At 39.0% G+C, this 26,804-nt stretch overlaps 1 protein-coding gene across 1 annotated transcript in view; it reads left to right on the top strand.

The window, feature by feature from the left end:
* USP7 (ubiquitin specific peptidase 7) overlaps nt 1-26,804 on the top strand; it is a 69,904-nt gene that overhangs the window by 22,286 nt on the left and 20,814 nt on the right. Inside the window, exons 2-11 of the mRNA XM_032703851.1 lie at nt 7,716-7,820; nt 13,417-13,615; nt 15,048-15,186; nt 15,919-16,007; nt 16,714-16,822; nt 21,687-21,817; nt 24,547-24,601; nt 25,132-25,212; nt 25,304-25,394; nt 26,184-26,266. Of these exons, the coding sequence (XP_032559742.1) occupies nt 7,716-7,820; nt 13,417-13,615; nt 15,048-15,186; nt 15,919-16,007; nt 16,714-16,822; nt 21,687-21,817; nt 24,547-24,601; nt 25,132-25,212; nt 25,304-25,394; nt 26,184-26,266 (1,082 nt within the window). The remainder of the gene's footprint in view (nt 1-7,715; nt 7,821-13,416; nt 13,616-15,047; nt 15,187-15,918; nt 16,008-16,713; nt 16,823-21,686; nt 21,818-24,546; nt 24,602-25,131; nt 25,213-25,303; nt 25,395-26,183; nt 26,267-26,804) is intronic.

The following is a 26,804-nucleotide window of genomic DNA, read 5'->3' as shown; positions in this document are numbered from 1 at the left end:
CAGACTGAACTCTGGTTCGTGCAGTCTTTCATCTAACACTGAATTATTCATAAAGCAATGGGTTAAACTGCTGAAAACATGTGGTAATGTAGTCACTGTTTGTTTTAGTAAATTTTTGGGAATGACTTCTTAAATAGCAGCTTTAAATCCACTGAGTAATTGTATTGGTAATACTGTAAATGCTTTATATGTGTCTATAAGAAGTTAATCACGTTTTTAAGACCTAAAGTTTTGTTTTGTAAAGTGTTACCAGACTGCTCCTCTCTTCAAAATCAGCAGACAAATGAGTTACTGTAGCAAACTGCCTGTTTATGGAGCAGGTTCTGGGTAGGCTCTTTTTTCTCAGCTGTTTTTCCATCCATAAAGTTACATCGTGCCTCCCTTTTATTTTCACGTGGAGCTAACTGTCTCAGTGGGATGAAGTTTTTAATACTATTTACCTTACAGACTGGTATCATTCATGCATGTTGTTCAGTGTTCAGGATTACAACTGCTTTGTTTTATCTAAGAACAGAACAGTCATGTAATCTGTTAATACAATTTTTTTTCCCATTCATTGGCTACATTGACACAATTAAAAACCAGCGTGGCCATCCTGTGCTTTGCCAAAATGCCCTCTCTGGCCAGGCAGACAGTGATGGGAACACAAGGCAACAGCAATGTAGTGATTGCTCAGTGTGATAAGTGGTGGCTGCTCTGTTACTGTCTAATCATTGCTATGTATTTTGTAGGCATGGCAGGGATGATGAGTCTGCTTCCAGGAAGTTGTCCCATCCCAGTTCTTCAATTGCTGTCTCGTGTAGCATCATCTCCTTCTGTGGGGGATTTGCAATTCCCAGTCAATAATGCAGTAATTACTTGTTTCAGATGACAATTAGAGAGTAAGAGATTTCCATATAATACTGTTTCTATTTTTTTTTAAGATCTGACATTGGCTACTTGCTCTTGAGTAAATAAATGTCCTTTCTCCTTTCTTTCTAAATTTGCTGAGGCAAATGTTGAAAGCATTGAAGATCTTTAAACCTTGTCTCCCTAGCTAGAAATCTGCTCACTTCCTATGCTCATAACACCTTTCTCCCTTAGGCTGTAAACTTGGCTCTTGTGTCCTGATAATTCTCTAGAAGCCTTTTTCCTTTAAGATTTGGTCGTTGTCCTTCATAACTTTCTTGTTAAGTGTCTTAAATTTCTAAATAACCCTTTTGGCACCAGATCAAATAATGAACCTTGGAGGAAGAAAAATAATATATGAAACCAAAGCAAATTACCCAGAATTTTGCTAATGGGAGAATTAACTTTTAACTGTAAAGACAAATGACATGATGTTTACACGCCTTTGATAGCAGTTATCTACACCTTGACATCAGTCCATAGGATCGTTTTATGTACTTCCCTTTCCCTTCTTCCCATCCTACTGGCCAAATTAATCTCATTCTCTTTTACTGTTTCATCCCTTTAAAATGTTTTAGGTGAATTGCTTTGGTTTTGGATGCCATTTGAAAGGCAACCACACTACAGAAATTGCTTGATACCTCTTCAGATTTTTCATTACATGTCTTAGAAAAATGAAACTGTGTAGAACACTTTTCATTAAATTCCTTTTCTCTTGAGTCCCTTTGTGCAATAAGTGGTGTCTTTATTTTAACTTCAGGTAGGGATTAGAGGCCAAATAGTTTCTCTTACTTTGGAAGTGCTGAGTTCTTTCAGAGCAAATGTGGGAACGTTTTTCCTTTGAACACTTCTAGCAGTTCAGAGATTGACTACTGTAACTTAATTACATTCAGATCGTGGAGTTGGGAGGTTGGCTAACTTTGGTATGTGTGGTTGTTTTGGTTTCATTTTTTTGGTTTGAGTGTCCCTTTTTTTGTTTGTTTGGGTTTTGTTTGGATTTTTTTTCAAACCCCGCCTCCTGGGAGCACTGCCTATTCATCTGGCTTTCCTAGCAGTGGTTTCCAGACTTTGGGAGAAGCAAGTTGCTGGAGCCCACAAGTTTTCCTGTGAGCTGTTACAGCCACATAAAAAACAGTCCCACTGTTCCACTCGAGTGCCTGCAGCACTTACAGACGTGGTCTGGGGAGTCCTTGCTACACAGTTATGAATTAACCTGTTGCCAGTCCTTTTTTCCAGCTGAAGACAGGTATTTGTTCTTCACATTATTCTAACTTTCCTGTTTCCTTTCAAGAATATTCTTGCTTTAAGGTTTTTCTGAATGAGTCCCATCACTGTCTTTTCTGCACCACCACAGTTGGGTGACTGCTCCGGAGAGCACAGCATTTACTGCTTGTTTTGGGAATTTCTCTATTATGTATTTTGATATGCTGCCTAATAGTTTCAACAGCAAAGGTCGATTTAGTGGTAAAAGAGATGATATTTATTATAGCACTTGAAGTCACAGAATGTTTATTCTTTAAGATTTCTAACGATGGTGACTTTTTAATTTTTTTTTTACTCGTGTGCTGTTGTCCATGACAGACTTGAATTCTGAACTATGCACTGAAGTAAATTTTTAGAGGCTTACTTGATTTATTTAAACTACTGAAGCATTGAAAAATACTTATTTTTTAAAAAACTTTTGAAGAGATTATAGTTTGTTCCACAATTGAAGAGATGTTTGGGGGGAGTGCTGAGGAGCAGCAGCTCTGCTGGGCTGGAAGTGTTACAGCTTGTAGTTCTGACACTGAGGTGCAAAGCTGGACCTGGACTGTGTGTTCAGCATACAGTGCATATCCTTTGATGCTCATGTAATTTGACTGCTAGAGGATGGACTTTTCTCGTTTTTCAGAGAGTTTTACCTTCTCTGACTTTATTCTTATCTCCTGCCACCCTATATTTTTGCTCAGTAAGTCCCTTTTCTTACTGTTTACTGCAGGTTCACTCATCCACTGGAATTCACACACACAGACACCCCCCTCATTTATCATATCTGTACATACTGTTCTATTTATCTTTAAAACTTCTATGATGGCTTTGATTCTGGAATGTCCATTTAGTCCAGCAGCAGAGGAGAAAGTCGTGTGTTTTCAGCTTTCCCCCACTAAAGCAGAACCCTGGATATGAAGTTTGGTTCATATTTTTCAAGCTTCTGCCAGCAATGAATGACTGACTTCCCTTGGGGCTGCTGATGCTGCCCTTGGTGCAGCTTCCCCCTCCTTTTTGGGATTGCTGAGGCACTTCTGGAGGTCTGTGCAAACTGCAGGGACCGTGAAAGCCCTCGGCGCTGGTGATTTCCATTGTGAGGCGGATGTGTGTGATAACTGTAACCAAGTTTTTAGTACCACTATTACTCCTCTGCTGTGGTCTCTTTAACCTCAAAAGGAAACAAATGTTTCATAACCTGCTCCGGAGAGTGCTTCAGTTTCTCCTCTGTGGCTGCTGGCTCCAAAAGTTGATGACAGACATCACAGATAATCTTTCAGACTTTGACTACTTGGTGTGATATGACTCATGACTGAAAGCTAGTAAAGTGCCTTGTCATCGTTGTTAAAATAGTGATAGTTTGTGTCGTAATTAAATTGCTATGGAGTCATTCTGTAGCTTTTGTCCACATGTGACTGCAAGCACGTGTTTAGTGCTGAGCAACTGTGTGTCCTGCACCTCGGAGAGAGATCACATTCTACAGTGCTCCTGTCTTAAAACAGGATTTAAGTTGTGCTGAAAACCACACGAGCTTGACAAAATCTCTTTTGCTTTTTCATTAATAGGAAAAAAATTATAGCAAACTTTGAGATTCCTTCCTTGTAGATTTGAATTATTATGAACAGTAGAACAACAGAGCAACATATCTTGCAGTGACACTGGGTTCATCTTGCTAAATAGGCCAAATCCATCTGAACAGGCTTTTTTGAATACAGTCTTTTTAAATAATTGGTACTATTTTTCATCTTATTGCCTCATAGTGTGGCTATTTGAATATGATAATGTTGAGGTCATAGTCCATAACAAGAAGATTTTTTTTTTTTTAAATAGTTTTTGTCAGGTTGTCACTGCATGGCAAATTGAAGTTTCAGAGAATTTAGTACTTTTTTTTTCCTTCTCTCCTCCCCTGCAGCAATTGCAAAAACGGTTTTATTTCAGGCTTTCATGTCAACCCCTCAGTGACAGGCTCTGTTACTGAGGGATGAGGAGCCTGCACCTGCAGAGTCACTTTGATAGGAGCCAGTCACTGGTCTGTGCAGGGTGACTGACACTTCTTACCAGCCTCCCAGTCAGTGCTGGGGTGCTCCAACTCCATTCTGGTTCCATACCTCACTGTTTAGACTCGATTTCATTTCAGCATTCATGATCTTGCAGTAAATAAGTGAAAGCTCTTTTTTTTTTTCACTAACTCACTAGTATCTGCAATGTTTCTTCTTGGAAATTGTCTTAACCTCCGAACTCAGAGACCCCCTTTAAACTTTTCAAGATGTATTTTTTGTTTATAATGCAGTGGCATGGGCAGAGAGAAAATCATATATGATGTTAAATGTTTCAGAAGAAATTGTAATCACTGTTTTTCATGTTGCCTTGCATTCCTTTTCGTAGTGAAAAAGAATATCTACAATGGGTTAGGTGTTGCATTTTTGGGGAGGTAGAAAACAACTTGAATGCTTTTCACCAAACAGTCTGACAGTGTCTAAAATTTTGCTGTTGAAAGCTTTATTTATTTCGTATTTTGCAGTACTGTATTTAAAGAGTTAAAAACATTCCCTATTCATAAGGTCTCTTCATGCTTTGTTGTGATACTTCTTTAATTGAGGTGGTTTATGTTAACTTTCAGTTGATTAATAGGCTGCACCTCTAATTTATTCTAAGGATATGATTAAAACTGGGTATTCTGGTCTGGGAATGGGCAGATGACATGACTGGGGTGATGTTGACACACTGTGGTTTAAACTGCATTAAAGACAGCAGTGTATTAAGTAGTATGTTTGGTAGGAAGGTTTTCCTGGCCAGTGTGGACAGGAATTTTTTCTCTTTCTTAATCCTGTAGTGTATAATTTGAATAATTCTGTGGCATTGCCTCTGCTTGAGGCAAAGGAAAACATGTTTCTTAATTAAATCTTAGTATGATTTTACAATTCATTTCTATGAGCTCTTAAGGACAGCAGAGGAAAACATAAATTACTGGTTTTAAATGCTGTAGTAGAAAATATATTTTGTCATACTGCTTGCTAGTACATCTGTTGAAAAGGGATTGTGTTTTGTTTGTGTAAAGGATTTGCTGTAGTAGTTGAATTTTATTAGCAGTTAAAAAACTTCCTTTGTTCACAGAAGCCGAAAGCATTGACTGGTGTTATCTGGGTTCCATCTCTGAAAGCTGTATCACAAACTCTGTGTCAATATTTGTCAAAAAAAGCAGCAGAGGCATTCATCATGGTTCATTTGTCTTATCACTAAACAGTATCTCTCAGAAGCTGCCTGTGTTCAAGTTGATTGCTTTTGCTATGATCTCTTCTGCATTTTCTCTTTCCTCTGCTAACCATTCATACTTTTACCACTGTTGCATTGCTGAGGACTGGTCCTGCACCATCCTGTTGAAAGATTAAAACGTGGCAAAAAAAGAGAGCAGAGTGTGGAAATGAACTTGGGGACCTTTCCTTCTTACTCTTCTTTTTGTCACTTTTCCTGCTCTTGAGTTGCAGCAGTTCAGACCTGTTCCCCCAATAATTTTATTGTAGTTAATCTCTCTTTTATCTTGCTGTCCTCCTGTGCTGCAGCGTTGTCAGTGCCAGTCGCTGTTGGTGGGGACTCCTGCAGCCCTGTCACACAGGAGGCAACCTCCTGCAAACCTTTTTCTAACCAAATCAAAACTTTTAAGTCGTTCTGGATTTTGCTTTTGTCCTAATTCTGAGAAATAAGAAAGGTGGTGCACATGTTATTCTGGGTGCTGCAGATTGGACACTTCTAAAACATCCCTTTGGCTCGTGCCTCGGTGGGATCTGCTGCACCCCAGTAAGCCCCGAAAGCCCTGATGGAGCGAGGAGTTCGTGATCTGCAGAGCTCTAATCCAGGAGTAAGTCTCTAACCTGATCCGTTTCTGATGAGGTGAGGGCAGAGGTTACTAGTTCTGTGGATTTACTACAGGAGTAAACAATCAGAATAGGAGTGCTGGGTGTGAAAGTATCTTCTTGTGTGCTGTGAATTGGAATGAGGCTGCAAAAGCACCTTGTGCTGTAAGGAGAGGGAAGACTGTGAAGCAACTGGTGACTGATCCTACTACACTTCTCCCATGGCTTATCCAACCCTTGGCACGAACTCCCTGGCTTTTAAAGGTCCTCAGTGGTGATCCCACAGCAATTCCTGTTGTCACTGGTGTTTGTACCTTCTGTACAGGAGAAATTCAGTGGCAATCCAGTAGAAGACAAGCATCCAGGCTAGTTACCTCCATGCTTGTGGGCAGTTCTTGCAAATAACCAGGCATCGTCCCAGTCCCTGGGCATCCCAATCCCAGGCATCCTGGTCCCTGGGCGTCCCAATCCCAGGCATCCTGGTCCCTGGACGTCCCAATCCCAGGCATCCTGGTCCCTGGGCGTCCCAATCCCAGGCATCCTGGTCCCTGGGCGTCCCCTGGAGCGCTGGAGAGCAGAGAGGCCGTGGGAGCTCGGCGGGGCCGGCGGCAGGAGCGGCTCTGTCCAGGGTGCTGACGGGCGAGGAGCACCAGCCCGGCCGTGCCCGGGACTGGGATCGTGCTGTGCCCCTTGGGAGCTGTTACCTGTATCCCTGGTGCACACACAGTCAGTAACTTGTGTGTAGTTTTGGCTATAAAACTGTTCTTGGTTACAGAAATCAGTGGCCTTGGGGCTTTTAAGGGGTAGCAGAATATACAAGTTAATAGCCGGACTAACACGGCAACGAGAAACCCGCCAGACCCTTTAAATTAGAGTGTCTTTTGAGCAGTGCTTTGTCCTTGAGGTGGTTGCAAAGGGTTGTATGTTTTACAGTTTGATGATAAACCCCACTTTATCCAAGAATATATCCACTTCCCTGTAATCATGCTGAAACTATCCATTGGCTTTTGGTGCACAAGTGATGAAAGGAGGTGTTGTTCGGTTGTCGGATGAATCAGGAAGATGTTTGTTCATCAAAACAATGCATCTTTAAAACAGTGGCATTTAGTTCATCAAGTTGTCTCATATCTCTCGGTTTAGTGGCATTTACATATGTTTTAAATGGTCTTTGTAGCAAAACTTAATAGCAATGATGGCTAAAAGCTGGAAAATGTTGTATCTAAAATGTTCCTTAAAGGATTTCCTTTCCAATTTTCCCCAAGATATAAATCTTACCATTACATTTGATTAAAGGTTTAGGTTTTTACTTAAAAAAACAGTAACACTGAAGAAGTCTTAAAGTAAATTGTTAGTTTAGAAAGTCTGCTATTAGAAACTTGTATCTGTGTAAAAATGCAGAATGCCAGAAAAAATGATTAAAAAGTTTTTAGTTAATGAGACTTGATTATGAGATGCTGACTGTGAGGCTGTTTGAAAACTTAGAAATCAGTTAATGGTATTTGTATTCCACATTAATGTGAACTTTCTTCTTCATCTATAAATATTCATCTATCTGAAGAATTGTAGTTAGACAGACACATACCAGTACAATTGCTGTGCTATAATTAAGGTAGATACTGTTCTGTGCAAGTGTGCACCATTGGTGTGTCTTGTAAGTGCTACCCGAGACAAAAATGTTAATTTCTGATTATTAATCAGCTGGTTAATTTTTACATTCTTTTTTTGTCTTAGCTGGAGATACAGATGATCCTCCAAGAATTACTCAAAATCCTGTCATTAATGGGAATGTAGCGATGGCTGATGGACATAACAACACTGAAGAAGACATGGAAGATGGTAAGTAAACTTGATAAAGACATGGTTTGTTTGGCTGCTTTATTGTTATGATTTTGAGGAGAAAATGGTCCATATCTTACCTGTGTCCTCTGAACTGCAGCTCATTAAAAAATGAAACCCTCTGTAGTTGTGGCTGCTGGTTTTCTGTACAGGCATCCTTTTAACACACTGTACAATAGGATTAGACTTCTGAGGGCTTGGGATTTTTTCCTCATACTCTTTCTAGGTACTGATTTTAAAATTGCCCAAAGTGATACTGTCCATTGTTATGTTTTGTGATCCATCCCTTTAAACTGCTGCAGCTGGGGCTTTGCTGAATAGTGGCAGTTACACAATTCCTTCAGGATGTTTGGAATCCTTATCTGTCCTACTCTCTTGTCAGGTGGCAGCTGTGCTCTGCTTTTGTCTTTGTATGGTAAGTCAGTGGTAACTATTCCATTGATGAACATCTTTTCCTCTCAATTCTGATGCCCTTTTACTTGCAGATGTAAAGGAAGAAATAAGTATTGATGTCCTGTTAATAAAAGGGGAGGTGTGTTTTTGGAGTCTTTTTGTTGGTCCATTAAATGAAAAAAAGGGTGTACAGTCTTTTTCTGTTATGGAAGATCAGAAAATTATAAGTAGATGTGTCTGGGTTTATTTGAAGAAAGGTAAAAAATTTTTAATTCACTGAAGTCTGTTAAGTTCAGTGAGAAAAATGTGCAGTGATACTTCTTTTCTTAGGAGAGGATATGGGCAGAGACTGCTCATTTTGAGGAACTAAATAAAATGGAGTTGGGAGAAGGGGGACAGCATATGAGTGGGATTTGTTCCACTCTAATTTCGTGTTCCATGCTGTCTTGTGAGATACATTCAGGACTGGGCATAAACATTTAGTTAGATTTGTGCAAAAACGTTGAGTGATCTTTTGAGAAAAATCAGTGTTTAAGGTTGAAGGTCAAAAAAGTGCTTACTTTCTTGTACTGAAGAAACATAGCATACTGATAGAAAATAGTAATGTTCATGAAGAGAATAGGGTTTAAATTCAGCACAAAAGCATCTCATGGTTGAATCTCCTCTGTATCATTGGCAAAGATAAAGTTTCCTATAATCAGAGTCTCACAATAAAATAAAAATGAGGTCTGCTTTTAGCCTATGCATTTTGTTTGTGTGATTACCTAATCTCATTCAGAGGGCTTTGATTTATTAATCAGAGTAACTAGCTGAGAGTGAAACAGGGAATTCTGTTCTTATCAAAAACTTTTATAAAAGATGTTAAATGTCTTTGTCAGGCCATGGTATTTGGAGGGTGAATAGAGAAGATCATGTGAGTTAACACTGACTGGCAAGAACAGCTCTGTTTAGTTTATGTTTAGTAGTGGTGTTTATAGATAGAAAGCCTGATAATGTTTGCTCTTGATACAGCCAGTGCATAACACACTGGTCAGTTAGTAAAAGAATTTATCCACTAGTTGGTTCTGTGTATACTTGTACAAATTAGGCAAAGGGTACTTAGGCTGCACAAACAGCTGATGAAAGCCAGGCTATATCAAGGCTGACAGGTAATCAGACACACAGCTCTTCATTCAGAATAGTGTGGACTTTTTAACCAAAAAACTGCCATCAAGCAGTTTCTGTCAACTGCCAACTGACTCCTCTCAGAACTGGCTATGAAGGTAGGGAGAAGTGTCTGAAGGTATTTGACAAAATGTTTGTGAAAGCTTCCCATGCCTTGGTGGAATTCCAGCCTGGTGAGGAGCTTTGGCCCACTCTGCTGGTTTCTGTGATCCAGCTGGAAGCATTGACACAGATAGAAAGTAGTGCTGTTGAAAAAACATTCCTGAAGACTTGCATCACGTTAAGTGGATGATGCCTCTTTTCCAAGTCCTGTAAATCAGATTAGTTGCTTGCTGTTGCATTATTTACACACCAGTGCAGTTGCTCTCTTGCTGTTTGTGCTCTTGATAACCTGGTTTGCAGCATGATGTGTGTGTGTAATGGACAGCTCAGAGATTCAAAAGATAGGAAAAAATGAGAGACAGGGGCTTCTCTGATAAATATGCAGTTTTCCTTTACTATTATTCCTAGCAAGGAGCATCAATCTGAGCTGATACAGAATGCATAAAGAGAATTTAGGTACCTCTTGAGCGAAATTAGTGAATTTAATGGTTCCTGCGAAAGAGGTGAGCAGGAAGATGAAAGGTTGATGCTTCCAGCTGGATCATAGAAACCAGCTTTCTGATGATTTTCTGAGTTCAAGAAATGTGGAGGTGATTTTTGTTATTCCAGCTTAGCACATAAAGAAATGACTGATAAGACTAGGGGAAAAAAAAGTGCAGCTCTCATCCCCTTTGCTTGAGAACCAGCCACAGGCATTGTGAGGCACAGGGAATGGGGCAGCACGGACCACCAGCAGGACTTTGAGATAAGGCTGTGTTCTCTCAAGCACTGTGACTAGTACCTGTTGTTGCTCTGTATGATATCTTAGCAATTAAAAAGAACCAGCTGAAGGAATGTGGTGTGCTTTGTACAGAGAATGCCTTAATGAACCAGGCTTTGTGAGCTGGCATAGCGGCTCCTGCAACTAGTGTAAAAAATATTAAAAACAAGGTTCTGATCGAATTTTGTTTGCAAGTGCATCAGTATTCAAAACAGCACACAGAATAAATTCTCTTAGAAGTTAAAGTTCAAACAGAAGGTCCCAAACTAAACATAAACTCAGAGCTTTGCAATTACCTCCTGAAGTCTCATTTCTGTGAAGAATCACAGAGGCTAGGAGGCTTACAGAAGCATCAGTCTTAACCATGTACTGGTATTGCATCCAGTATTTGGATCATTATTAAAATATTCATAGAATATTCAACCAGTTTCCTCATTAATAATTCAGGTTCAGAATATTTTAATAACCTCAGTGCACTTTAAAGGTAACAGAATTTACTAATAGAATAAAGAAATCTGCTTTTCTCAAACGTATAAACATTTAAATAGGTGCTTCCATCTTAAAATGGATCATATTCAGTATTTGGCTCTCTGATTTACAGGATCTTTGTTGTATCAAGGTGCTGATTGTGGCATTCATCTCATCAATGAAAAAATCTTTTCCATGTAGCAGATACAATCTGTTGCATGCAACTTCTCCAAGCATTATCAGCTGAGTCTGTTCCATTTACCTTGTGTTCAGCATCATGTGTTGTATTTGTAGTTCAGGGATTTATAGGAGTCTTATTTGCCAGTCACTACTAAATTATCCTCCTGCCAATTACAGTCTTTTACTGGAAGCTGGTGGACATGTTTGTGATAGTGAAAAAGGGTTTTATTTATTGACGTGCTCAGAATAATTGTCACATTTGCTGTGTAAACTGCATTTTTTAATATAATTCAATTTTTAATCCATTATACTTGCTAAAAAAAACAGGCTTTCTGGAAGGAAAGTTGTTATTTTTAAAGAAACTTCTGGTTTAGGGTTGACCTGTGTTTTTGTGGAGTAGTTACTAGTGGTTGCTCAAATATTTTACAGAGAAGAATGTTCTCATGCACAGGCTTTCCTGAAAAGAAATCAAGAAATACAGGCAAACTTTCTCTGAAGCATCTGCAGATGCTGCGTGGGCTGTGTTTTTTAGCTGACACTGTAGCAGCACTGCTGCATCCTTGTGCTGAAGTGCTCTGAAAGCTGCATCAAAGGAGGCAGAAACCAAACTTGGCTCGTTGTTTGAAGGCTTAGACTGAGCCCAGAAGCACTGATCTGACTGTGAGTAGGGAGGAGGACTTGAGCTGGTTTGAGAGACGTGTGATGGAAGGCTGATTTTTAAATTGTTAAAACAAATCTGTAACGTGCTTATCTTGCCTGCAGATCAAGTTTTAGAGTGTACAGCTCCTCTGGCTGCAACTTGCCTGGCTTTTGGTTGTAAGCATCCAGCTCTCTACACTGTCAACAGGCAGTGAGTCGTGAAAATGGGTAGAGAACCGTTTTTAAGTGATAGACTAACAGTTAACTGCACTTACATGTAGGGGAAAAAGGACAAAGGAATCCTTTGAGCTCTTATGTCACTGAGGAAGCTGACAGTGCAGGGTAACAAGGTCGTTGCAGGTGTGGAGGGGAGAGGAAGCTGGTTTGGGCTGTAGTACTGTCAAGAGACAGTTGGGAGTGCTTATGGCTGTCAGACCATACACAAATTAGATCAACGGGGAGGCTGTTCAGAAGTAGGACAACTGCTTGAAAACTGTTTAGCAAGGGAGAAGAACGAAATCTGTCAAAGTTCCCCTGGCTGTTGTGGATAGAACTTGTTAATTTTCTGTATTGAAATGTGTGATCTTTACCCTGTTGCATGTTGTAACAAAGAGTGTTTCATTTTTTAAGTAAGGTATCAACGAGGACTCACCTGTTTATTTAAAAATGGTTCAACACTGTCTCTGGTGCTGAGTGAACCGCTGCTACCCGTGCACAGAAGGAACACATTTGTTGTGTAGTGTGTGCCTTGTCACAATTTCCTGATCAGATTTCTGGCTGGTGTCGTTGTACCTCGGTGCTTTTTGATTTCAGGTGTCACTGCACATGTGACATCAGTTCTGCATCCCCGTGGGTGGTGTGAGAACAGCAGTGAGCAGGGGTGCTGCCTGCTGCCCTCTGTGCTGCTGGAGCCTCCTCACACCCAGTAACAAACCCAACCATGTCACACCAGTGTCAGGCTGGAGCCATGGAAAAAGAGTGTCTTTTGCACCCTTGCCTTGCAGAACTGTTGGGATAAGTTGCAGTTATTCCTTCCCTGTGTGCAGTATGAGGCTTGTCCCAATAAAGAGAGCCCAACCTTGTGCCTTGCTGAAGCTGTCACAGTCTCCAGCACCCTGTTATAGCTGTGTACAACAGAAGCACAACAGATTGTGGTATATGAAGAGCTGGCTATGTGGGAAGAAGGAGAAATTAATTGTGTGTGTCAAAATAAGCTTTTAAAAAAAAAAAAGTGTCTTATTTAACTTTTAGACCACTAAAAATCTCTGAGGCTTTGAATACCACAGAGAATACAGGACCCTACTCTTGAGCTGTTCTTCAGCAAACTGGTATGAGATTTGAAAAAAAATCCAACAGCCAGGCTATGGGGTTCATCATTTTGAAAATACACTGTTGCAAACCAAAACCAACTAAATGATGACTTGGTATCAACAGGGCATTTGAACAGATTGTGAAAGTCCTTTGTGCATGTGGATTCATGCAGGGAGCTGACTTAAACTGTGCTGTGGAGATGCTACTCAAGAAGAGTTAAGAGTGGGCTGTGATTTAGTTGTAAAGCATTTGATGTCTCTGTCTTGCTGCACCCGCTGCTTTAGAAGAAACTTGAGTGGTAACAAATTCTAGTGCTGAAGAAGTATTTAGGGAAAGAGTGTACAAAAGGAATGTGTCTTTCAGGGCTCTGTGTGCCTGAATTGTGTCGCAGCGTTTTTCAAAATGAAAAAATTGAAACTTAAGTAATAAAGTAGTCCAGTCTCTCTCTGGGATGGGGATGTCTTTGTTGCTTCCAATATCCCGCTACATGAAACATGCTCACATTGCATGATTTTTGAAAAAGGCATTTCTGAGTGAAAACATCAGTTTGTTTCAAATAATTTTGTGGATGTGTTACAGATACAAGTTGGCGATCGGAAGCAACATTTCAGTTTACAGTCGAACGCTTCAACAGATTGAGCGAGTCAGTTCTCAGTCCTCCCTGCTTTGTACGGAATTTGCCATGGAAAATCATGGTTATGCCACGACTCTACCCGGACAGACCACACCAAAAAAGTGTAGGATTCTTCCTTCAGTGCAATGCTGAATCCGATTCCACGTAAGACCCTTTTCATTACTGCACAAGTCCTCGCTTGACGCTGGTTAATCTATTGCAAGAAATACAGACATGCATAAAAAATATTTCACCTAGCTTTCTGCAACAGGAAAGAATACCTGCAAGGGTGTGAGTCCCCTTTCCTCCTCACCTTTCTGAATCTCAAAGCCTAAGAGTAATCCCCTCTTTAGGATGAGCTGAAAGTACCTTGTGTAACTAGAAGTTTGTGGTAGAATTTAGATATATTTCTGTTTAACTGCTGGGGGGAAGTCCTTGACTGATAGTTTTGTTGGCATAGAAAATGTTCTGAGTTTGTTTCAAATGGAAGTGGTACTGGAGCTCCTCTAACCTTGCTGAGCTATAAATCCTGCCCTGTGAAGTGTGTGAGCAGGTAACTGCTACCACTGGAGGCACAACAGGGGATGAAAGTGGAGTTCATCCCTCATCAAGAGAGATATGAACACTTATGTGTTCTTGGAGTCCTGCATGCAAATCAAAATTGGTTATCTTTGAACACTTTTGTAAGTAATACAAAAATTTTAAAAGATAACTACAAATTTCTGGGACATTCCTGCAGCTTCTCCTGCCAGAGTGCAGACTCCACAGGTGTCCTTTCCAGCAGGGTAACTCCATTCTTGCACCAAATCTCACAAAGCTTGTTGTTCAGTCTGAATAACAGGTTACTCTTTTTCATCAGTTTTGTCATTCAGAAGGTGAGTGGTTTGTGCAGGACATAAAGAAAAAAGTTGGAAGTGTATTAGCAAGCTGCAGGAGAAGTGATTCATGTGCAAGCAGTCACAGAAAAAGGATAATGTGATCTCTAAAAGTACCAACCAAGGTGCAGCTGGTGGAGCTAAAAGAGCAGTAGTGCCACTGCATGAGGCAGTGACAAGACCGTGTCTGAGCTGACATTCAGACTGATTGTCTTGCACAAGTAGGGTGATTTTGAACAGGAATGGTCATAAAGAAGTGCTGCTGAGACAATTGGTGTTGGGGAGTTTATCTTGTGGGAAGGAGGGTAGAACCACCCCCTCCTTTCCTGAGCCAGAGGCAGAGATACCACACTCTGTAGACACCAGGAGCACTTTGAGTTGGCTCATCTATCTGTGTTAAAGCAGATCAGAAGTAACTCACCTCTGAGAGCAGTCAGCTCTTCAACCTCTCTTACCTGCAATTGCCTGACAGTACTTTATTAACAACACTGTTGCCCTAAGAACAATTTCTATTCCAAGTTCACATTCATAATGTGGCTTCAGAAAGCCCCAGAGGTTCATGCCCTCAATAGCAATTAACCAAGTCTTAACATCTAAAAAGGAAAAAAAAAATTGCCGTGTGTGAAAGTAATGTACCAAAAATCCCTAACAAAAAAATTATGCTAATAACTATAATAAGCTTGGTTTGGAATGAGTTTCAAGTGTTTCTTCTGTATTTATAGGTCATGGTCCTGTCATGCACAAGCAGTTCTCAAGATAATAAACTACAAGGATGATGAAAAATCATTCAGTCGTCGTATTAGTCACTTGTTCTTTCATAAGGAGAATGACTGGGGCTTTTCTAACTTTATGGCCTGGAGTGTAAGTAATTGGACATGTATTAATCTATTGCTAGATAGGAGCAGTTTTGTACTTGTACTCCTGCATACTGAGATGCCAATTAGAAAAGGGTGTTTTTCCCAAGCTGATATTTTTTCTATCACTGCTGTGGATTGCTTTTCAATTTCTTAAAAATTCCTGTACTAAATTTGTGTAGAGTGCTTTTTATGTTGTAATTTACTTATGTTGTAATTTAAATACTCCCTCATTGTTTTCTGCATATCTGTGTTTGTTTCCACTGTGTGATAGTCAGTGGCATTCTGAAGCAACATAAATTTGTTTGCATTTCCAGGTGTTCTCTGTATATGTGTATGGATATTTAATGCCCTAGTTATACTACTAAGGTTTATCTTGAATTGTGGCAGCTTTTTAAGCATTTGCAAAGGTTCTGGAATATTATCCAGAAGAAGCAGAACGTTTGATTGCCAACTCTTGTACCACTGAAAACTGAAAAACTACTGCAAAATCTTGAAAGGCAGGAACAAGTTTCCTGTATTGAGAGACTAAAAAAGAATTAAAATATATTAAGCTGAAAAACAGCTGCTTTGGTGTTTTCTTCAGTTTTTCTTCTTTAATTTATTATTTTCTTATTTAATTTATTATTACTGATAGCTCAGCCTTGGAAACTAGAAAGTGATGTCTTAACTGGATGCTTCACTACAGTCATGTTGCAAGCTGCACTTTTCATGTTCCTGTGTCATTCCTGTTTTACAGGAAGTTACTGATCCTGAAAAAGGCTTTATAGAAGAGGACAAAGTTACTTTTGAAGTCTATGTTCAAGCAGATGCTCCACATGGAGTGGCGTAAGTTTCTTTAATTAAAAACGAACAAGTAAAATTCTTAATTCTAATATTTTTATGTTACTTGAGATTGTTCACATGTTTTGTGTTGCTGCCATTTGCAGCTCTCGTCAGCCATTCTCACTTTATCACTTCTAATTGATAAATTATCACACAGCAATATTTTTATAGTCACATGGAGATTTTCGTATAGCTTAAATTTGTTTGTGTGAGTCAGCATAATGTTGTGGAACCTCAACATCTGTGAGAGTTGATTTCTGGTTTAACACCTCTGCAGTTCTGGCCTCAGCATTTGTGATCTTGGAGCTGATGCAGTGAAGTGGCTTTGCTGTCTGACTTGCCTTGGTTTAGAGTTGCTGTAAAACTTCTCCATCGGAGTTGTTCTACTTTGTGGCACTTGGGATCAAAGTGGTTGTACTGAAGTGGAGACTTGCCCTTAAAAGTACAGCTCTGGGTTCCAGTACACTTGCATAGTACATAATTTTTCTTCCATATAGGACACATTTAAAAAGAAAAGCTAACAAAATCACAAAGCATTTAGTTGCAAAGATTGTTGTTACTGGCAGGTAGTAGTGAAGTGTAGTTTATTTGAACCTTCAGTAACAGTGAAGAGTAACTGAGATCTGCCAGCAGCACTGCTATAGAACAAATGCCTTTTATGATAGTTAATACAGAACTGTCTTATTTTTAACCACTAACTGTTTCCCAGGTGGGATTCAAAGAAGCACACAGGATATGTTGGCTTAAAGAACCAGGGAGCAACTTGTTACATGAACAGTTTGTTACAGACTTTATTTTTCACAAATCAGCTACGGAAGGTAAGTAACCTGTGAAAGAACACGGGTTTGCTAATTGAAATAGCCAATGTTAGAAGTGTTTTAGAACAGAGCAGTGTGTTCCTTTTGGCTCCTTTATCCTCTTAGAAGAATTGGACTTACATGGTGATGCACATCTTGCTGGAGGCTGAGTAGTTTGTGGAACATAAGCTGTTGTCTTCTGCTGAAGACCTGAGCTCAAGGGGTGTTTCTTTGACTGCACTGCATGTTAATGTTGGTAGGAATTGCTGGGGGGGGAGGCAAAGGGGATGACTCTACATCTTGCAGATGAAAGTTGGAAGTAATTTCCATTTTTGAAAGAGTTAAAAATAGGGCAGTCAGTTATGGCTTCTGAGCCCATAAACAAAGTAGAAGGATACACATGCACGCCATTTGTTCTGTCTTGTAATTTATATTATGTGGCTGAATTTTCTGTTATTATGGTTAGCTCTTTGTAGTGATGGGAAACATTGTAGCTTCAGTAGTTTAAACAACTTAATTTTATGTTTGCTGTATTGATATTTTTTATTTACTATAATTTCTTTGCAGGAAAGAACTTTTTTAAATATTGTTGTAATAAATATCCAAACCCAGGATAAAATATGCTAGATAATATGTTGCTTTAAAACAGTGCAGTACCCTTAATGGGATTAAAAACAGAAGTGATGACTTGATATTGGAGATGGTTATCTAGAAGAGAGGGTATACTTGGTAAAAAAAGTAACTCAGCACTATTTAGTTTAGTGGAATGTCCTATTGATCCTAATTCATTGTCTGCCCATTTCTGCATTTACTGGATGTCTCTTAGTGAAAATGAACTGTTCTGCTTAGGCTTTCTCTTTTGTAGAATAGTTGTTACCTTTCTATTAAACTTTCTTTTCCCTTTTTAATGTACTTGTTTTCCATTGTCTTCAGTTTCCCACCATCTTATTACTTATATCACTGTGGCCTGTAAGTGTCCCAGTTGGCATTTCTTTTTTCTCTTTTGCACTGTGCTCTTTGCTCTGAAAAAGCACATCAAACTCCAGTAGACTGTAGCTGAGATCTTACCAATGCCATGGACAAGAAATAAATACCTGACTTGTTTTACATGATGCACCTGTTTCTTTTTTGCAGGAGGTATAATTCACTAGTTCAGCTCTTCATTCATTTTAATTCCTGTTCTTTTTGCTCAGCTCATAACTCATAATGTTTGTGCATTTTATGTTTTTGGTTGGACAACTTCACTTTGCTATTCAGAGAAAAAAGTATTTTTGTAATGACTCTGTCGAATCCAATTGAGCAGTTTGTTTCAAGACTCTCTTGTAGTCAGTAAATCAATATGTACCACGAAGTGATCTTGTTCTGTGAAGAAGAAATGCTTTTTGTGATACAGATTTGTTTCAACTGAACTAACCTTTTCAAGCATTGCCCTGCACTTCTCCCCCAACCCCCAAAAAATAGCAGCTTTTAGGAGGTGTTAATATCTGGATAGTAGCTATATGAGAAAACTTGATTTACTAGCTGGTAGCTGCAACTTCCTTTCTGGAAATGGTCCTGAACATCAGCTGGAATGCCACTGGTACAGGTCAGGAAGAATCAGTAGTTGTCTTGTCTGAAAAAAGTACTTTTCACAACACTTTTGTTTTCACTTTGAGCAAACTTGTTCCTCTTAAAAACCGAGTAAAATAAAACATGTAGCATCCTTGATTTGCTCCTCACCATATCCATAATTTCTGTGAATCCTTCTTACTCAGAAGAGATAAGGATTTCTATTGCTGTTATTTAGAGCTTTGTTCCCAGAGAAGCTGCTGTCAGGAGCAGAGCTGGGGAAGCAAAGAACAATAGCAAAGGCAAACAGGTACCTATGGAAAGGCAGACCCTGGGGAAGTGTGGGGGAGGATTGATGGAGAGGTCCTTTCTTCTTTGCTCTGCCTCCAGACAACAGATGGGAGGTTCTTGGGTATTTGAAGTGAGACCTCCCTTTTAAGCTACCAAGCAGCTTCAGAGGTAGAGAATAAAGCCAAGGAACTCTCTTCTGAGCATATCTTTGTCTGTGACCAGTGAATATGTGCTTAACTGTAGTCCAGGTAGGCAAGGAGTAGTAGTAACTTCCCAGATGGGTCCAGGTTTGATCTTGAGTTGTCCCAGAACTGTCATCACTGCCTCCAGCCCATCAGTACTTGTGGCTACTTCCAGTCCATTTTGAAACTTTTTGCTGGTTCCCTTGAAAAATTCCCTACAATTCATGAGAACATTACAGGATGTTCATATAACTACACTAAAATTATAAATCTTGGTCCAGTGCATTTCTCCCTGATCTGGCTCTCCTCAAGTTATCCAGTATATTTCACCTAACCTTGGAATTTCATGCACAGTATTTTCTTCCCTTCCTCAAGGAATTCTTGACTTGAAGCAATGTGTTCAAGGTTATCTGTAGCATCCTTTCACTATGTGAATATCTAAAATTTTTCTCATATCTGCCTGTTGCTTATAGCCCCTGCCTATGCATGTCCCTATTCCTCTTTTGTGTTCATTTCCTGAGGGAGCTTCTCAGATGTTAAATAGGAGATTCTGCTTTTTTAAGTGGATCAGAATGCCTCACTTCTTGATCTTGAGGTCAAGCTTTCAGAATTTGGAAGGATAAGGCATAAGAATAAGCGTTTGTAGAGGATCATATTTGAAAAGTGATTTGTTTTAGTGTGGAGAAACACTCTAAACTTAGAGAAATGAGCTTCAATACCACCTGTATGCACAAACAGGATGGAGAACCAAGGAAAGCTGAGTTAAATGCCTGGTTTGGATTAACACATGTAGAATTTCAGAAGAAATAAACCCAATGTTTTTATTCAGTGGCAGCTGGAATGTAGGAATTGTAAGTAAATTGTGAATGACTATTTTAATATTACTTGAGAGATATAGGAAAGGAATTAATTGTCCAGCTGGTATATGAGGAAAACAAACAAGAACTCAGTGTAAAGGATTTGGTTAATTATCAAGGTATTCTGAACTCCAGTTTATGCATTTTTGATGGAAGAATCAAACATGGGTTTAACTTTTAGCCTACTGTAGGTTTAGCATTTTAATATTTATTTATTTAAAACGTGTCAGCGCTGACTGTATTTATATTTTTCATTACTTGATTTTTGTACCCTGTTTCTATTTGTTTAAACATAGCATGTAATATATATTTAGTTTTTAAAAAGCATTTATAAGATGTTAAAAAAGTTAATAGGGGTTGATTATAGAGATTTGGAAGATTTAAGATGGTCATTCAAACTTCTGCTTCTACCTTTAGCCAATGACACCCACTCATAAAAGGGTTCATAAACTGGGGGCAAGGAGGGGTTTTAAGTTAACTCTGTGAGATGCTGACTTGTTTTGATGTTCATATTTCAAAGCAAGAAATTAACTTTACTTGTAAAATCAAGGGTGTAATTCTAGCTATTCATATTTGGAGTTTGCCCAGATCACTGTGTTGAACTGCAACTCTGCATTTGGATGATAAAAATATAGCAATTGGAAATTATTTACCTTTTTAGCTTCTTAGAATTGTTCTGAAATTCAGTGTTCTGACCTTAGGAAAGAAATTTTCATAATCAGCCTCGTCCAGCCTTCCAGTAGGATGTGTGGAGAGGTTGTGGGATCTCCATTGCTGGAGATGCTCAGAATTCAGCTGGATCTGATCCTGAGCAACTCGACCCAGCTTTGAGCTTGGCACCTCTATGGGCAGGAGCAGAGTTCAGAACCTGCAGAGTTCTCCTCCAGGCTGGATCACTATAAACTCTTAAAGCAGTCTTAATTCCTTAGAAAAGTTTAAGGATTATTGAGTTTTGACAGTTAAAACCCATTACTGGTTATAAAATTGAAGATGTAGTTTTCTTCAATTTATAAAATTTATAAAAGCAGGATAAGTTGGAGGTGCTGCACCCCTCTGGCATCCAGGCTAAGGCACAAACATAGGGAGAGCCACTGAGATCCAGTTCAGCACTTCACTTGCAGAAAGGGATCATTCCCTTTTGTTTCACAAGCAAAAATTCGGGTGGCAGTTTTTCTGTGTTTTAACAGGTTATTTTCTCACATGCTACTTAATATTGGAGTCCTTTTAGTTTCATTTGTTGTTACCTAATCTCCTTTTCTTTTTATGTCTATGCTTCTTAAATGAACATCTCCCTGTAAATACCTTTTGTTTGCCCTTTGTTTTCCCTACATATATTGATGTACACTTTAAAAAAAGTAAATCTCATTTCAGTGCCTGTTGAACTCTCCTAATCCTTGTTTGGTCTGTTTGTGTAATTTCTTTGTTCTCAATCCTTCCCAGATCATTATAATCAGTGAACTGAAGTGTTAAGCTGTTTATTTGCTGGACAGTGATGACGTTAAGTAGAAATGAATGAATGTATCAGGAAATCTCAAAGCTTCCTCTAACATCTTTCCCCACGTGGACCATTTCTGTTTTCATTCACTTGTTGCCCTCTATGGTTTCATGTGGTTGCTTTTTCACAAAACAAGTTATTTTCAAAAGCCTGTAGTATTGACCAGTATATCTGTTCCTACCGTGAGGATTGCATGGATAAACCAGGCGTGATAACTTGTTTGAAGGTGTTAAATGCTTTAGTGCATTTACTGTTGGAATAAGGGAACCATTTAGATAAAATAACCATGAATGGAATCTGTTGTTCACATCTTTCTAACCACTGTGCTCTAAAAAGAGTCATTCCAGACAATTAACGTTTTTACACTACAGCACAAGAATTTTTTCATGCTGTTTTGAAGTGATGATTAAATTGAGTTCTGTGAAGGAAGTCACTGAAGAGGAAAGAATGCATTAAACAATATGAGCAATAAACTTTTCCTTAGATACTAATTGAACTAAATGCTTTTTCAGGCTGTGTACATGATGCCCACAGAAGGAGATGATTCATCCAAAAGTGTTCCTTTAGCATTGCAAAGAGTGTTTTATGAGCTGCAACATAGTGACAAACCAGTTGGAACTAAAAAGTTAACAAAATCGTTTGGGTAAGTTTCAGAAATTGTGGCTATTTATTGGATTTTTACAGGCTTTATAAAGCTTTTCTTTAAAAAGGTTCTACTTAAATTAGGTTATTTTTAGAGAGGCACTGAGAAGTCTTAATATAACAGTGTTAATTGTTAACTTTTCGTAGTTTACTTGGATAGGTTTTTATTTATAGTCAGTACTAAAGACAGCTGATCCAAAAGTCAGATTTTTTGGAAAGGGGAATGGTGCACAAACACAGCTGTTAGTAGCAGGGTTATCATTTACCTATTACCTGAAAATTATGTGATGCATTTGGCTTAAGTAAAATTCAGAGCAAAATAGTTATTGAAATATTGCAGTTGATGTATTCTTAATGTCTTTTAAAAAATTAATTCTGTTTAAATGTAGGGAATAGCAGTAATTTTCATTTCCATGTGAGTTCTGCACTGAGGGCTGCTGTAACATGATTTAGAACCGTGTAATGCTGTGTTCTCTTTGGTGATTTAAAGCTTAACAGGAGTATCAGCTGCATGAAGTAAAGGTGTTGGAGCACACAGAGAGTAATTCTTTGCATTTCCTCATTCTAACACCCTCTTTTTCCCCAGAGAACATCCACAAAAGGGCTTGCTTCTTATTTTCTTTTTTGCCCAGTATCCAGTTGACTGCCTGGTATTTTTTTCCAGTCTGTTCATATTTCTCGTGAGATGCTGTTAGAGGGTGTAATGGTAAATCTGGAGTATCTAGACAAAGGGTTATACAATACAGCTACATTGAGGGTGGGTTTTTTGTGTGTTTTACGAGTGTGATGTTTTAGTTGAGCACAAGTTAGGACAGAAAGATTATGATTAGCATAACCTTTACAAGCCTTCTCTTTGCATGTCCTGTAAGCGTGGAGTAGGATTTAATTAAAATCTGTTCTAAAATACTGTGCTGTCCATTACTTTGTTTCACTGTATCAGTAGACTAGTCCTGTTGTAATATTGACAAGCACTTTTTTATTTAAAAACACATGAGGAAGTTTATATCCACACAGCTACTGTTCCTCCTGCATCTGCTGCTAACCCTTGTAGTGGTGCTCTGTCCTAATAAAACCTGTGTCTTTGCAGCCTCTACTTTTTACCTTTTGGGGGAAGTTTAAAATGAAATCAGTAACCTCAGTGTTTTGTGTTTATCTGGCCATACTCTCTTCCTGCTAAGCACACTGTATATTTAGTTTATCAGTGCTCCTGCTGTTCTGTTACATGGAAAGGACTTGATGAAAGTGTAAATATTTCATCTTGAATTAAGATCCCAGCTGTGTCATCTTTAGTAGCATGAAGAGACACCTTTCCTGAGGGTGTTTCAGATGCTTAATTTTGTATCTGAGAACAAGGTTTTAAAAATGTGTTCATACCTGCTTTCATTTTTGGGAAGGAATTTTTGAATGTGTTTCAAGATCTGGGTTTCCCCCTTCCCTCACCGTGGAATCAGGGAGGGGTGTCTGACCTTGTGAGCCCTACCTAGGTGCTGTTTAGAGTATTACTTTTTAGTGGGTGTTGTGAGTTTCTAACTGATTTTGGCTTCTTTCAGTAGAAACTGATGGCATGTCTGAAGGAACCCTTTTAACCCTAATTTTAGTATGTAACCTTTTTTTTGTTTTGTCCTTTAAACTGGTTAGTGTTTCAAGCCTAGGGAGTCAGGACATTATTTTCCATTTTTAATTATCTAACAGGTCATTTTATTCAACTTTTTAAAGTGTGGACCCCCACACAGTTGTTGGCACAATTTTGAGATGAGTGTGCTGCCGTGTGACAATGGGGGTGAGTCACAGAGAGGAGAGTGGGAGGGAAGATAAAGTCTGTGGTGCTCCTCATCACCCCTGTGCTGGTGACTTCAGGGCTGGGGTGGAACATCAGGGTGAAGCTGGATACTTCAGTCAACAGGGCTTATTTCATATAGTTGGGAATGGGGACTGCTGCAAAAAGAGTTGTTAGAGACTTAGAAAGCGTTCTGGAGTTGAAGAGCTCACAGGAGAAAGTATTTCATGCTGGAACTAGAAACATTTCATGTTTCTTGTTTCATTGAAGGCAGTGGTGCTGAGTCCCTTTGTTGCACTGTGCCCCTTGGCTCTGAGGCATTTAGAGACTGCTGCTCTCACCCCTGCTTTCACACGAGTGTGTTTGCACATGGGCAGTTCAGAAAGCCGAAGGCCTCCTTGGAGTTACTGTGTGCCCAGGATTAACTGTTTAGATGAGCACAAAGGAGCCAGTCTTTCCTGTAAATCCATTTGCTTCCTTTCATGTGCTGAAATAATCCCAGAACGCTACTTGACTGCACCTGAAGGGCCCTCAGAAGAGAGAGGCAGCTAGAAACACGCTCTGCAAGCTATTCTGACAGCACTGAATTTGCTCCCAGGTTTTTTCTTCAAGAGTTTTTTTTGGCATGAACTGAGGCCAGGTTGGAGACTGGGTGAATTCTCCTGCCTCTCCAGCTGGCTCTGTCTGCCCTCCCTGTCCCCAGTCCCACAGAGGAGAAGAAGGCAGGTGGGCACAGAACGGCTGCCAGAACGTCTCACAAGTTCACTGCCCCTTCCTCCTGCCCAGGAAATCCCACAGAACCAAAGATCCTGTGCTTCAGCCAGTACCAAGTCTCAGTCTTTACATCGTGCTGTGTGTTACATTCTTGATCTGCAGAGAAATCACAAAAATGTCTTTTGAGCTGTATAGTTTTCTTCACAATTAGTAATGTCGTGTTTATTTGCCTTACAAAGGTGGGAAACTTTAGACAGCTTCATGCAACATGATGTCCAGGAATTATGTCGAGTGGTATGTTGATACTATTTCTTGCTGATCTGTGATGCATAATGTTGTGTCTTGATACTGTGCATATATTATAAAATTTACTAACAATCTGAGTAACAGTGGCCTTGATTAATTTAAATTAGGTTTCGAAGGCAGAGGTTTTGCCTTGGTTTATTTCTCTTTAAGAATGGGATTGCTTATGGCCTTTTCTGGGTGAGGAATTTATAAAGAATAGGAAAGCTTGAAAGTAACTGGAACATGTGCTAGTGGTGCTTTTATAGCCATGGAGAGAAATGCAGTTTTGAAGCCACAAATACATTGTTACATCTGTGGGGTTTTCCAGACTCAAAGGAATGTAGCTGGGGTAGTCCTCAGTGGAGTTTTTAGGGGGAAAAGGAGGATTTAAAAGACTAGAAAGGAGATGCCAGCACAGACTAATATTTCATTTTTATATAAGTGATGTAGAGTCTATGCGGTGAAGTAGTCATCTGTATGTGATGAATAAATAAAAAAACTGCAAGATCATCTTATGTAAAAACTAATTTTTCTTTCAGCTGCTCGATAATGTGGAAAATAAAATGAAAGGCACGTGTGTAGAAGGCACTATTCCTAAATTGTTCAGAGGGAAGATGGTGGTATGTATTTAATACTTCTTAAAAAGATAATTACATTTACTCTGTTACTTGTATACATTGAAATTCTTTGGTGTTTTGGTTTTGTTTACAGTCTTATATCCAATGCAAGCACGTAGACTATCGATCTGAACGAATAGAAGATTATTATGACATCCAGCTAAGTATAAAGGGAAAGAAAAATAGTAAGTGATACACTGTGATATGCACCAATTAAATACTTCAGCATGTTGGACTTCAGTGCCTTATGATTTCAGATGGTTTTGTTGGTGCACAGCAATTTGAAAATCTTTGCTTTAAGACACCTCATTGAAAATATTTTCTGCAGAAAATGTTTTTGCCTGTGTTACCTTTTTTTTTTTTAACCTTATCCCATTTCCCTTCCCTACTCTTTCCTCCCTAATTCTCTCACTGGTATTTTTTCAAAAAAGTCCACAAACTTCAGGAGTTTTCCTGATGTCATAAAACTGCATACTGTGCTATGGTGACAACAGTGGTGTTGTCACAGTGAGTAATAATTTATATATAAAGATGAACTCGAAGGAAATAAATTCTTATTTAGACCTGACCATAGTAATAAGCAAATAAAAAGAATGAACTCATCAGAACAGCATAACAGTGGTCCCTTATCATCTCTTTACTGAGTGCTTGGAGTACAAGGCATGAAAAGGGATGTTTAAGAATCCAGCAAACAGAGTCATCTTGCTTGCTGCTCAGCAACTGCAAAGTGAGGAGTTTTGACAGACAGTTGTAACTCTGATTTTAAAATCTATTAATACCCTTATGTATGCTCCTACAATTTGGTACATTTCTGGACACTCTTATGCAATATAAAACTTTTAAAAGTAAAGACAGAAATATTCAAACACAAACTCTCGTGTCCTAATATGTTTTTTGATAATACATTGCAGGCTGGAGTAAACTTACTTTTTTCCTCCTCCTTCTGTGCAATTCCCCTATTTTTTTTCATTTAGTTTTTGAGTCCTTCATTGACTACGTTGCAGTGGAACAGTTGGATGGTGATAACAAATATGATGCAGGAGAACATGGCTTGCAGGTATTTTTTTTAATCTGCTTTTAAATGTTATTTCTTTATCCTTGATAAAATAGCAAAGGAAAATAACTCGCAAAACAATGTTGCGAAACCCATTCTAGATTTTATCAACTGATTTTGGTGATGTTTCTTCTTAGACAAGCCTTGCATAACTCTTCTTAGTTGTTGTTATGTTTCTGAAAATGGAGCACAGATTTTATAGCAATCTAATTAGCAGTGAGTTTTATAGGTCTCAAGTCGTTCAGTTACTGGAATGTTTCACTTTTCTACCAATCTCAAGACTGAAAAGTTCTTCCTCTCAGTAGCCTGTTGTTCCATGTGTCAAGTAAAAAAGAATCATAGCTCCAGAAGTAACTTTAGAGACTTGATGTTTGTATCATCAGCAAGAACACCAAATGAACCCTGGAATGTTAAACATTTATATGTATGTACATGTTTCTGAGCTTTTCAGTTGCACTTTGCTGCACCCGTTGGAGGAAGCTGAAGTTTCTTTATAATTAATGTTGTTTTAGTAAAGCTTATTTCTGCAGCTTTGATACAC

The sequence above is a fragment of the Chiroxiphia lanceolata genome, chromosome 16 (genome assembly GCF_009829145.1).
Source record: "Chiroxiphia lanceolata isolate bChiLan1 chromosome 16, bChiLan1.pri, whole genome shotgun sequence".
NCBI lineage: Eukaryota > Metazoa > Chordata > Aves > Passeriformes > Pipridae > Chiroxiphia > Chiroxiphia lanceolata.
Note: the sequence above shows the minus strand (reverse complement) of the source record. Positions and strands in the feature narration are given on the sequence as shown.